Source organism: Aedes aegypti, unplaced genomic scaffold (assembly GCF_002204515.2).
Source record: "Aedes aegypti strain LVP_AGWG unplaced genomic scaffold, AaegL5.0 Primary Assembly AGWG_AaegL5_hic_scaff_56_PBJ_arrow, whole genome shotgun sequence".
In the NCBI taxonomy this organism is placed as follows: Eukaryota; Metazoa; Arthropoda; class Insecta; order Diptera; family Culicidae; genus Aedes; species Aedes aegypti.
In genome coordinates, this window is record NW_018736247.1 from 118,921 (window position 1) to 131,484 (window position 12,564).

A 12,564-nucleotide genomic window follows, 5' to 3' on the forward strand; every position below is an offset into this window, starting at 1 on the left:
CATGACATTTCTAAGTTTTGATTTGATTTGAGCTAGAAATCTCAAAAAGAAACTCTTGCCCCACTCGAACTTTTGCCCCACTTTACTCTATGCAAATCACTGATTATTTTTTTGTTATGCCTTTTATGCAGATCTAGCAGGCAAGATAGAATGTTTGATTTTGTGATTGATGTTATTTTATAAGGAATTCCCAGCGAAACTTATCGAGCTATCCCAAGAGAAAATCTTCCAATACTTTAATGAATAAAACATATACAGATTTTTCTATAGTAAAAGTCGGGAACTTCTTGAACTCTGTCGAAATTTGTTAAATTCTTGGATTTTTTAGAAACTTTTTGTTAAAGAAGTCTCAGAAGAAATTTTGCAAGAATATTCAAAAGAAGGCTTATAAATGGTAGAACTTCGAAGGTGTTTCTGGGGAAATTTCTGCTTTAATCACTTGGATAACTAGTTGTAGTAATAAAAGAATACAAGAAGGGCTCACTGAAAAAAAAAAATGAAGTACGAGTCCCAAAAAATTCCAATTATCTAAGGAATTCTCGCAAATTTATAAGATCAATACCAGAAAAAAATCTCAGATAAATCTCAAGGGGTATATTTGAAATAAGTAAAATAATTCGTAGAAGGATCCTTGGAGTTATTTGAAAAGAAATATTTGGGAAAACCACGAGATTGGCCAAAGGTACGCCAAGAAATCCCTTCAATGGCTTTCTGGGGATCATGCTCAAAGGTCTGCTCAATGAAATTCTTGGTTGAAACCCTGATATATTCCTAGAATGATTGCTGTAGGCAGTCTTGAAGAATCCTTTGAAAAGAAATAAAATTGACGTATTTGGAATCTCCGTGGCATTTTATTAAGTCCCGTGATGATTTGACGTCCATATAGGAACGCCAGATAGACTATTACTAGCTTTATCATAGTGGTTTTAAGGGCAAAGCAATTCTTTAGAAATTAATGGAAAAAATCCTGACTACATTGCTCAGAACATTCTGTAGAGTTTCTACGTGAAAGCACTTGTTCCCTGGTTTGAGGCTAACGTTGATTCTGAAGAAATCCAGTAAAAATTTCTGCAAACATTCCTGAAAGAATTCCTCAACGAATTCTTGAAATAACTTTCTCGTTTTGTTAACGAAATCTCTCGTATCGTTCAACAAAAATTAAAGTTTTTAAACTCATGGCAAAATTTCGAATAAATTACCGGGAAATTTTTTTAAAGAAATATCCTTATGAATTATTAAAGGTCACCCGCGAACAAATTTTGATAATTTTTGGTAGGTGTTTTAGAATGATTCAAAAAATAATACCTGAAGGAATTTCGATTAACAATAAATTTCATGGAGCAGTCATAGGGGATTGTTCAGTGTAACTCGTCGAAGAATAATCAAAATACTTCATAAAACAATTTCAACAAGTCATTGGTATACATTATAGCAGAAACGCTGGAGAAATACCTGTTGTAATTTCTAAAGGATTGATTTTGAGATAAGGCTGAAAATTGTTTTTTCTTTTACCACCAAGTACTTAAAAAAATCGAAAATTTTGAAGACAAGACCAAAAAAGATAAAATGTTCTGTTCAACTCAAAACGTTAATAATTTTAATTTCAAACGACCCCATGGAACAACGACCCCAAGGACAACCTTAAAACATAAAAGGCGTATTGCTCTGTCACTTTTCAGAAAAAATAAAATAAAATGAAATTTGTTGAAATTAGTTTTTTTTTGTATTTTATTTGTTTGCGCCCCAGTTCGTACGCTGATTAATTTCTCATCCCTTAGACCTCCCAAGTGGTCTTGGACTAAAAGAAAATTAGTATTTGCATCAGTCTAAATAGTTTAATAAAAATCAAAATATTTGGCTTACCATTTTACAAAATTCATTTCAAAGGCTCAGTTTTCACATGAGTACAATCGATTGAACAACATCAAGGAAAATAACTTACTAAACCATGTAACAGACCACCCTAACAGATGGAGCTGAGTTTGATCAGCATAGTGGAAAGAGAGGCAGTTTACTCCTTATTGGGTAAGTGATCGGAAGCTTGGCTTACGGCGGGTTATAATTCGATAGTTAGTTATCAGTAGTTCTCTTAATTAATCGGTCGAGTTCTAGTGGTGGGAGTGCTAAAACCGAAGCGGTTATAAAGTATAATCGCTTCATCTGGGGGCTCAACCGGGATCAGAAGCCATCCCGAAATATATCTAAAAAAAAATTCTCGGTTAAGACGCGACGACGACGCTAGCAATCCATTGTTCGCGGTGGCTAATATAAACGATATCCATGTGAGATAAGGGAGAACGTGGATGGGTCCAAGTGAATAGCAAGGAGTGGTCACATCTAAAACAGTTCGGCGAGGTGGTGAGAAAGTGAGATTGTTCGGGTGGAGATATTCAGAAGCGATGAGTGAAACAGCAGCATGTGCTGGAGTGCTTTTCAAATGTCGGTGTTAGTGGCCTATGAGATGAGTTGAAAATAGTTATCGTTTGGAAGAGAATATTAGGAAATTTAAGTTAGTGATAGTGTTGCATCAGAATATCGTAGAGATACACAGATGGAAGGGGTAAATAACGATTATTCGTGGTTGAGCTTTCCAACAAGTCAACCCATGATGCCGCGGATTCATAGAGTGCAATTTGCTTCAACGCCTCGATCCACAGTGCAAGTGGGCGAGAATGATGGAAATTACCATGTTGGACAACCCCGACAGCAAGCAAATAATAATTTGCCTGATGGGGACGATCGAGCTCCACAGCAGGCGGAACCGAGTGTTGCGTCAATTCCCGAAGCGGCTGAAATATCAGAGGCACGTGGGCAAGGAATATCTGGAGGATCAGAAAATAATACTGCGGAGCTTTTGGAGAGAAACATAGAGAGCCAAAATGTGTTGGTTGATATGATTAGAACATTAAACCGTCGTATTGAGGCTCTGGAAAGAAATGTAGTTGACAGTAGACCTGGACCTAGTGAGCAACCAGCGTTAGGACCACGCAACGAAAGACCATCGTCAGCGGCAATGCATTCAGAAGGAAGATGCGATCCAACAATACTTCACGCAGCACCAACGTTTGTCAACAACCCGCCGGAACCAGAAAATTTTATGAGATTTACGGCACCAAACTTTACCGCTACTGTACCACCAAGACTACCTCAGGCTTACAGTACAGCTTTTGGAGATCCAACGTATGCTATATATCATCCGATCGGAGCTCCCGCTAGTAGATTTGCAAGGCTTGCGACTGGATTTTCAACTAGCGGACATGCTCTAAATGCAGGATGGCCAGGTGGTAGCGTACCAACAGGAGATAATGGATTGCAACCAAGTTTTTTTCAACCAATGCAGGGCCCTCACGGAATCGGGTCAACACACAATACCGGGACCGGCGGTATGGCCCCCACCTCTCTCAATGAAGGACAAACCTCCCGGATTGGACTTTTTCCGAGACCTACCTTTCGTGGTGAAAATGACGACCGCCATCCAATAGAATTTCTCACAGAATTCGATCGCTTCTGTTACCACCAAGGATTAGTTGAACTAGAAAAGCTTCCTGTAGTGTTATCTTGTCTAACCGGAGAAGCTAAGGTTTGGGCACGAGGATTTGAGTACTTGTTCCGAGATTACACCACGTTCGTACACCATTTCAAAGAAAATTTTTGGGGACAAACGGCGCAGCGTCAGGTTTCCGAGGAAATTACCCGAGGAAATTATGTACAAAGGAATGGATCGCGAATGGCAGAATACTTTTTGGGAATTGTGGCTAAGGCTCGATATTTAACACCGCCACCTACAGAAAGGGAACTTATCCAACATTTATCACGACACTTTCCGCGAAATGTTCAGCATTTGTTGGGATCATGTATGGATATTGGGTCTGGCTACAACATTCTGCAATCAGAGGATCGATTCATCAATGGATCGTTACGATACAACAATGGGCTTGCGAGAGAAAATTTTAATCAACCAAACTGGCGAAATCGAGAAGCTCCCTCCGTAAGAAGCTCGAGAGGAGCGCCTAATCTGAATGTAGGTGGGATCGCTGGTACCAACAACGTAAGAATGGCTATGGTGGAAGAGGAGGCGTCTGTCGAAGGAATAGACCCTGCAGTATTAACAGTGTTTGTCGGTCGTGAAGAACTTCTAGAATCAGAAAGTGACACAAAAGTCAAAGAAAACAGGAAATTCAAACGATCCTCCTACATTACTGTAGACCTGGAGGGTATGCAATTTAATGCACTCGTTGACAGCGGATGCGAGTTATCTTGCATCTCGATCGATCTATACGATCAATTGAAGAAGGCTAATATTACTATGCCAGAGTTGCCAATGAAAACTATCTCTTTACGCGGATCATTTGGGAAGAAAAGCAAAAACGTCAATTTGCAAGTCTTGTTGGAAATAAGTATTGGCCAACGTACGTTTGACGTTCTTTTTGTCGTCGTTCGAGAGTTGATCAACTCCATGATCCTAGGAGAGGATTTTCAAGATAACTATGCTGTTTGGATACCCCAAGATGAAAAGAAGATGAAGATGAAGATTCGGTTATTACATAATAACGTCGAGCTGTGGGTGGACTTCAGTGTAGGTGGTAAGAGATCGCGCTGTATTGAACATGTTGTATTATGTGAAACCATGATAAACTTTGATGGTGAGGAGGATAGACAATTGGAGCAAGATGCCGCTCAGATCAGCTCCTTGGTACTCACTGAAGAAGAAAGGCAGGCCTGGAAAGAGCTACAGAAGGAGTTTGAGGATATATTTTCAGATCAGAAACCTGGTCTGACCAGCGAGTACTGCCACGAAATTTTGGTGGAAGATGACACGCCTTTCAACCAGAAACAGTATCCTATTCCTTTCTCCCGGGTCAGCAAGGTCGATGAGAAATTGCATCTAATGGAGCAGTGGGGTGTGATTTCCCGTAGCGCAACGGCCTATGTGAATCCTCTTGTTACCACCGTTAAGAAAAACGGAGATGTCAGAGTGTGCCTAGATGCGCGCAGACTTAACAAGGTGCTAGTCAAAGACCATGAAAAGCCACCCAATATACAGGAGATTTTGCAAAAATTCCATGGCTCTAAGTACTTTTCCACAATCGATTTGACCGCCTCTTACTGGCAAATTCCTATAAAACATGAGCATCGGAAATATACTGGATTCATGCATAATTCAAAAACATACGTTTTCAACGTCTTACCATTTGGGTTGAACACGGCAGTCGCCAGCTTTTCTAGAGCGATGGACCTCATCCTTGGTCCTGAGATATTGGAGTTCGTAGAAAAGTACATAGATGATTTGATGGTACATTCGGCTACTTTTTCGGAGCACATAACTCATCTACGCCGTCTCTTTTTGCGACTTAGAGATGCTGGCCTCAAAGTTAGCATATCTAAATCCACTTTTTTCCAAGAGCAAGTGGATTTTTTGGGGCATATAATAGGACAGAATGGTATTTCTATTGATCCCGCTAAAACAGCAGCGATACGAAATTTCCCAACTCCAACATCTGTACAAGATCTACGCAGCTTCATGGGACTAGCCAGTTACGTTGCACGTTTTGTTCCCAATTTCGCTATGAAAGCCAGACCCCTTTACGACCTGCTCCAAAATCATCGAACATGGAGTTGGGGTACAAGCCAAGCCCGAGCATTCCTGGAGTTGAAAGATTTGTTCCTCGAACATACCATGTTGAACCATCCGAACTTCAATCAACAGTTTGTTGTACAAACAGACAGTTCTATTAGAGGCATAGGAGCTGTTTTGTTGCAGAAGGATGAGTTTGATAATAATCGAATTATTTCTTATGCCAGTCGGGCCCTCAAACCCGCTGAAGCAAATTACACCGTTACGGAATTGGAAGCGCTGGCTATTATTTGGGCGCTAGATAAATGGCGACAATATCTTTTAGGGCGGCCAATTAAAATAATGACTGATCATAAGGCGCTTATTTTTCTAAAACAATGTAAGTTGCTCAACGGACGGTTGACTCGCTGGATACTATTTTTGCAACAATACGACTTTGAGATCGAGCATGTCAAGGGTTCAACCAACACCATCGCAGACGTGCTTTCACGGTATCCTCCGGGTACGCGAAGCCAGGAAGTAAAAGATGACGAATCATTATTCACGATAGCCCGACTGTCAGCATCCGAACGAGAGTTGCGTGCCTCCATGAAAGATCTGGAAGAACTTCAAGATCAGGATCTACAGATTAAGAAAATCAAGCAAAGCTTTTCCAATACCGACGTGGTAACGAAAGGAAAGAACCGGTACAAAATGGGGGATAAAATACTATTCATGCGCACCATTAAAGATGGAGATTGGCGAATCTGGTTACCAAAAGCATTGATTCCGAACTTGCTCAAAGTCTACCATGAGGAGAAGGGTCATTTCGGCGTCTATAAAACCACAAATTCCATCAAACGATCAGTTTATTGGAGAGGAATGCGTAAGGATATTAAAAACTTCATCAAGCAATGTTTGGTTTGCCAGCTTGCCAAAAACCAGAATTTCAAACTGGTAGGCAAATGTCGGAGTATCCTTCCACGAGAAAAGAACCAAATCATTTCAGTGGATCTATATGGTCCACTTCCCATCGGCACCGCAGGCGTGGGACACATCTTTGTTATTTTGGATGTTTTCACCAAGTTTGTAACGCTTTGTAGCATCAGAAAACCCACAGCCCCTGTACTGTGGCGGCATATTGAGAAATATATCAAAGACCATGGGAAACCAGAAGCACTACTTTGTGATCAGGGCACCCAGTTTACGTCGAAAGTTTGGGCAGCAAACTGTGAACTTCAAGGAATAAGACTGATTCACACTTGCGTACGTCACCCACAAGCCAACCCGGTCGAAAGAGTTATGCGAGAGATTTCACGCTTGTGCCGCACTTACTGCCAGGAAAACCACAAAACATGGGCCAACAAGATAGGAAATTTTGCCGAATTGCTGAACACGGTATGCCACGAATCAACAAATTGTTCGCCGTATGAGCTGCAGTTTGGAGTGAAGCCTACAGATACTCTTCGAAACCTCATTAAATACCCATCCGGGGATGCTGCGTGCGTAAATTTGGAAGCCGTAAGAGCAACTATGAGAAGAAAAGCCAATGCTCGAAATAGTAAGGCGCCACCCCGAACAAAGGTGTTTCGCGTTGGTGAACTGGTACTTCTTCGAGCCAATCCGATGTCTTCTGAATCGGAAGGAGAGATTAAAAAGTTTTTCATGATCTACGAGGGACCATATAAAGTTGAAAAGATTTGCCAGGACGACGTATATATCTTAACCCATCCACACCATGGAAAGGAAAGAGGACGGTTTCATGTTAGCTCACTGAAGCCGTACTTCGGCCCAAGTGGGCCACCTCAGTAAAGAAAAATTTATCAGACTAGGAGTGGCAAAAAAAAAATGAAACCGCGAAACTGCAGAATGTGCCATTCCTAGTGATCGCTGGAGGGGGGTGTTGTAACAGACCACCCTAACAGATGGAGCTGAGTTTGATCAGCATAGTGGAAAGAGAGGCAGTTTACTCCTTATTGGGTAAGTGATCGGAAGCTTGGCTTACGGCGGGTTATAATTCGATAGTTAGTTATCAGTAGTTCTCTTAATTAATCGGTCGAGTTCTAGTGGTGGGAGTGCTAAAACCGAAGCGGTTATAAAGTATAATCGCTTCAACCAATATTTGTGAAGGCCCCCAAGCTGTGTGGGCCCAAAGCCACGGTCCCCCGGGCCCCTCGACCTACTCTGAAATATAAAAAAAAGGGATAATCAAGGGGCCCCTGTATAACGCTGAACCTAAACTCCTCCGAAACTTACATTTGCCACGCTCATTAAATTTTTGGTATCTTACAGATTGTCAGTTTCCTACAAGCTATTACATGCCGAAACTTACGATGCATGATGTTTCGTAGATACGGTGTACTTTCGCGCACGATCCAAACTCAGAGTTCCTGGCGGTTTCTAGAGCCATCATTGGCCTAGAATCGCCCTAAGGATTTTTCTTCGGTCAGTGGTGTTCTCGACTGAAAACAGTCGAAAATCACTTCGAATAAAAGTGGGTCTCTGGTTGGAACAAGACTGTCTGTATTTCTGAAGTGCAAAGGTTTTTATAGCTTACCAAGTTTCGATAATTTACAAACATCTTCTATAATTGTATATGTAGGAAAGAGAGCGAAGACGCCTGGGACATAATGTTGATGATAATTCACTTTTGGGTATGAACCCATCGATACCATTATTTGGTTATTTGACGCTTTGCTTGTACCCTGCACTGCGGGGCAACTACGCCCGTAATACGAGTCAGCAAAACATGTGGGTCAGAATACTCGTACCGCACACGCAGCACTGACCGTTCTTAACATGTGCAGTGTTTCGTTTTGGAAACAGGCATCGATGAGTGCTTACTGAGTGTGTGTTTTAAATGAAATGTAATTAACTGTGCGGGAAGATGCATAGCACAAAGCTATGTCGAAATTTTAATGTTATGAGAAATCCGCCCTGCGATTTTGGGGCCCCCAAGAGCTCGGGGCCCGGTGCGGACCGCACCCACCGCACCCCCTAGCTACGCTACTGCAGTACAATTGCGATTTAAGGTACCTTCGAGGTAGCCATGAAAAGCATCTTTTACTATGGTTCTCCAACTCGATTTCGAGATACGCAATATCTTGTGAGGGAGAGTTGACTGTATTTTATTATTAATAAAGTCAGTTTTGCATAGAAATATTTACTGTAGGATAAGTGAGTACTAAGCAATCCACTAAGCCTTTATACAAACTTTGTGTATTTGCAATGCCGTATAAGCTGAAGTGTGAACTGCTGAACTCATTTTTGAAATCAAACAGAATAACAAGTATAGTTTTTCGTTCTTAACCTCGGTTTTTTTTCTCGAAAAATGAGCTCTTTTCAAATTGTCTACTTTTAGACGTGTAATGCTGATTTAAAAAGTTTATTTTTGCAATAAAATGATCAAATAGTATGAATGTTAAAATTTTGACATATTCAATGGGTAGGGAAATGTTTTATTCTGAAATCTTTTATGATCAATTTCGCCCCAAAGTGTTATTTTTGGATTTTAATATTTAAGCATAAATTTACGAAATGTTCAATATTATTTCATAAAAAAAAATCGGTAACATAAACTGATGGAGATCATTGAAGTACTGATTTTGAGGAAAATGATTTGAGAATATTTGAACTTATTTGGATAATATAACAAAAAAACTGCAACTATGACATTCTCCACTAGGTTTAATAAACCATAACGACAAACTTTCATAGGAAATTTCAACAAGACACTAGAAGCGTCTGCCTACACACCATTATTTGCATTGTCTACTACAGTGTGGCAGTCATTTTGGTGGGTAGCTAACGAGTAATCATAAACCAGCACCAGCGACCAAGTTTTTGCTCCTTTGACAGGAGCAAAACGGAACCCACCGTCGTCGGATCAAAGTAGGCGAAAAACTAGTGGAGCAACTTCCAACTGCGAGCCCCAGCAGCTAATGTTAAATGTCTCCCACTTGCTTGCTTGGATGCTCAACTGCAAATGTCAGTCACTCACTCTGTCAACTTCATCCTACTTAGTGGTACGATAGCGCAGGCAAACCCACCCACCCTTGGCAAGCACATGGTTGCAACCGACCGACGATAATGCAAGATAGGGCGGGAAAATGACTGCCGCGCCACTGCAGAACCGAACCCAACTTGGTATGAAATAATGTCATTAAGGACAATAGCGCCCACCGCTGCTGCTGCTGCTGCTGAGAGAGACACAGTTTAGTTGATGATGAGTAAAGTCAACTTACTTCCGCTGCATAAAACTTCATATCGGACTCATTAAATACGCCATGCTGGGAGAGGTGGTAGTGCAGATCGCCTCCGTTCATCAGATCCAGGATGAAGCACAGCTTGTCGGGGGTGTGAAATGCATACGTCATGCACACGATGAACGGGCAGTCGACCTAGAAGAAAAAGAGAGGGGGGAATGAAGATATTACTCCGGTTAGCTTTATTATTACTATCTGCAGCATGGATGAGGTCCGTCAGGTGCGGAGAGAAAAAAGTAATTAATTGACACAGTAACGGTACCCAAGAGATATGGGCACAATGTGGGCCACTGGGGATAAAGAGTTCAAGGGATTGGGAGCAAATAGAGCTATTGGAAACTGAACACGTGATCGATATTTGTTTAAGCTGCGGAATTAAATTACATTTTCCAGAGCTGGTAGCAGGATATCTCAACCAGTTGTCCGCGGACTCTTAGGGGGCCGTGACAACTTCTCAGGACGTCCGTGAAGCCATTGTAAATGTGTAATTTTTCATGATTGATAAATAATCGCAAGGAAACTCTACATCAGTTGATTTGCATAGAGCAATTTAGTAGCGGGGTTCAAATTTGTTATATTTCAAATATTAAAAAGTAGACTACAATTCAATTCAATTTTGATGTACACAATGAAATGATTGGATGTCGAACAGATCTTTATTGTACTATTGTGAATATTTTTCACAAGCCAACAAGAACTTATATTGCATCTCAACTACCTGATTTTCTGTAGATTTTGGCAAGATCTTTCTCAGAAGTTTATTATTGAACTTTGAGAAAGATGTTCAGTAAACTTTTGGCTAGATTCTTAGTAAATTTAGTGGACTCTAGATAATTTTTGCAGGTGATCACTTACTCAAACCTTCCTATTCCTCAGCTTATCAATCTTGTGTGAGAGTAAGGGGTTAGTCTCAAATTGCTGACTTAAGTAACGGAAGGGAAGAAGCCAACTTTCATACACCAGTCAAAAATGTACCACTTAAGAATTTATGCGAATTTCTTAGTTTCAATGCTATTTTTAATATATTACAGTCGTGATTTTTGGGTGTGCTTGCCAAAGGCATCTGCTTATTCATGAGATGAGATCTTTGGAAGGCTTCTATAAATTTTCATTTCGAGATCATCCATTTTAAGGGTCCGCGAGATGTTTGTAGAACTTCAAGAACAGCTGCATAAAAGTTGAGAACCACTGTTATATAGAGACTTGGCAACTGTTCTGGAACAAATATCTGAAAAGTCACTATTTTTAATAGGACGCTCTTTTAAAAGCTTAATTGTTTCTATAATCTATTTTTTCCTTTTTTTGCAGATAATTTTTATGAAAATTCTTTAGGCCCTACATTCCTGCGAGTCTATTTTATTTCATTTTTCTTAGAAATTTGTCCTCAAATTCCTCTAGTAAATAGTTCATAATAATTGCTTACATCAATTCCCACATTATTTGTTCCTGGTAATTAGTACTTCAACGGTGATACTTTCAGCTATTCTCCCTATATTTCCTTCAGAATAATTGATTTTTTTGATTTTCCTAGGCATTCTGCCCGAAGTATGATATACGAATGTGAAACATAGCAACTTCGGCATAGAAAGTTCTCAGTCAATAACTGTGGAAGTGCTCATAGAACACTAAGCTGATCAGCAGCTTCTGTCCCAGTGGGACTTGATGCCTAGAAGAAGAAAATTGTGTTCAGAGATTCTTTCAGTAATTTTCTTAACGATGTTTTAAGTTATTCTGAGATATTTTTCAAATATTCCTGCGGGAATCTTTTCCGATAAATACACTAAAAAAACATTCTCTAGAGTTAAAGAAATGTAGGAATTCTTTGAGAAAAACGTACAACAATTTCTCCTGGAATCTATGGCGATGTTTTCGATTATTCTTCCAGTCATTTTCATATGTAATCCTTCATAAACTTATCAATGGATTCTTCCAAGAGTTACTCTATGAATTCCTCCAGAAATCCTTGAAATCTATCGAGAGAAGAGTTCCTTAATTCTTCACTCAATTTCTCGTAAAGTTTCTTCAGGATTTTTTTTCCAGGGATTACTCTTACAGTATCTTCGAAAGATTGCTCAAGTAAATTATATACATAATTTTCACATGTTTTAGAGCAATTATTTCTGTAATCCCACCAATTATATTCCCACCTAAACTTATCCGAAATTTCCGCCCGAGATGTTTTGAGAATTCTTTCAGAAGATCCAAGTTCTCTTTGACAAAAATTTATCATGTACTGCACTAGAAGTTTCATCAGTACTTCCTATAGAAAAAAAACTAAAATAATTCATGAAAATTGTCATTGATAATTTCTTAGAGAAGTTCCTGAAAAAGTTTCTGAACATTTTTTTAGGACTTCTTAATTTACGGCTGAACATGACAATTTGAACGTAATCTCAAGGTATCAATACACAAATTTCGAAATATTTAAGAATTTTCGATCGAAATTTTAGAGAGAATTTTATAATTCCCCTTGAAAAAATTCTTGGGTAATTTCTGAAACTTTTGGAGATATTACCGATTGAATTCTTTGACAAGTCTCAAGCGTAAATTTTAAAGCAGGGTAGAAGATTTTCCCAAACAAAAAACTTGGACGAATTCCTTGGGAATCCTGTGAAAGAACACTTGAATAAAACCTCGAGTAATTACCTGAACCTGGAGTTTTCTGAGAAATTTTTATTCAATATTAGGTGCCTGGTTTTTTATTCAAGGGTAAATCTATCTTACAGTGATACGATCCTTTGACCG

General features: G+C 39.7%; 1 protein-coding gene across 1 annotated transcript in view; it reads right to left on the reverse strand.

Moving 5' to 3' along the window:
- The window catches only part of LOC110681207 (G protein-coupled receptor kinase 1-like), a 47,784-nt gene that overhangs the window by 18,697 nt on the left and 16,523 nt on the right, over nucleotides 1-12,564 (reverse strand). The window contains exon 2 of the mRNA XM_021856986.1: nucleotides 9,799-9,954. Coding sequence (XP_021712678.1) covers nucleotides 9,799-9,954 — 156 coding nt within the window. The remainder of the gene's footprint in view (nucleotides 1-9,798; nucleotides 9,955-12,564) is intronic.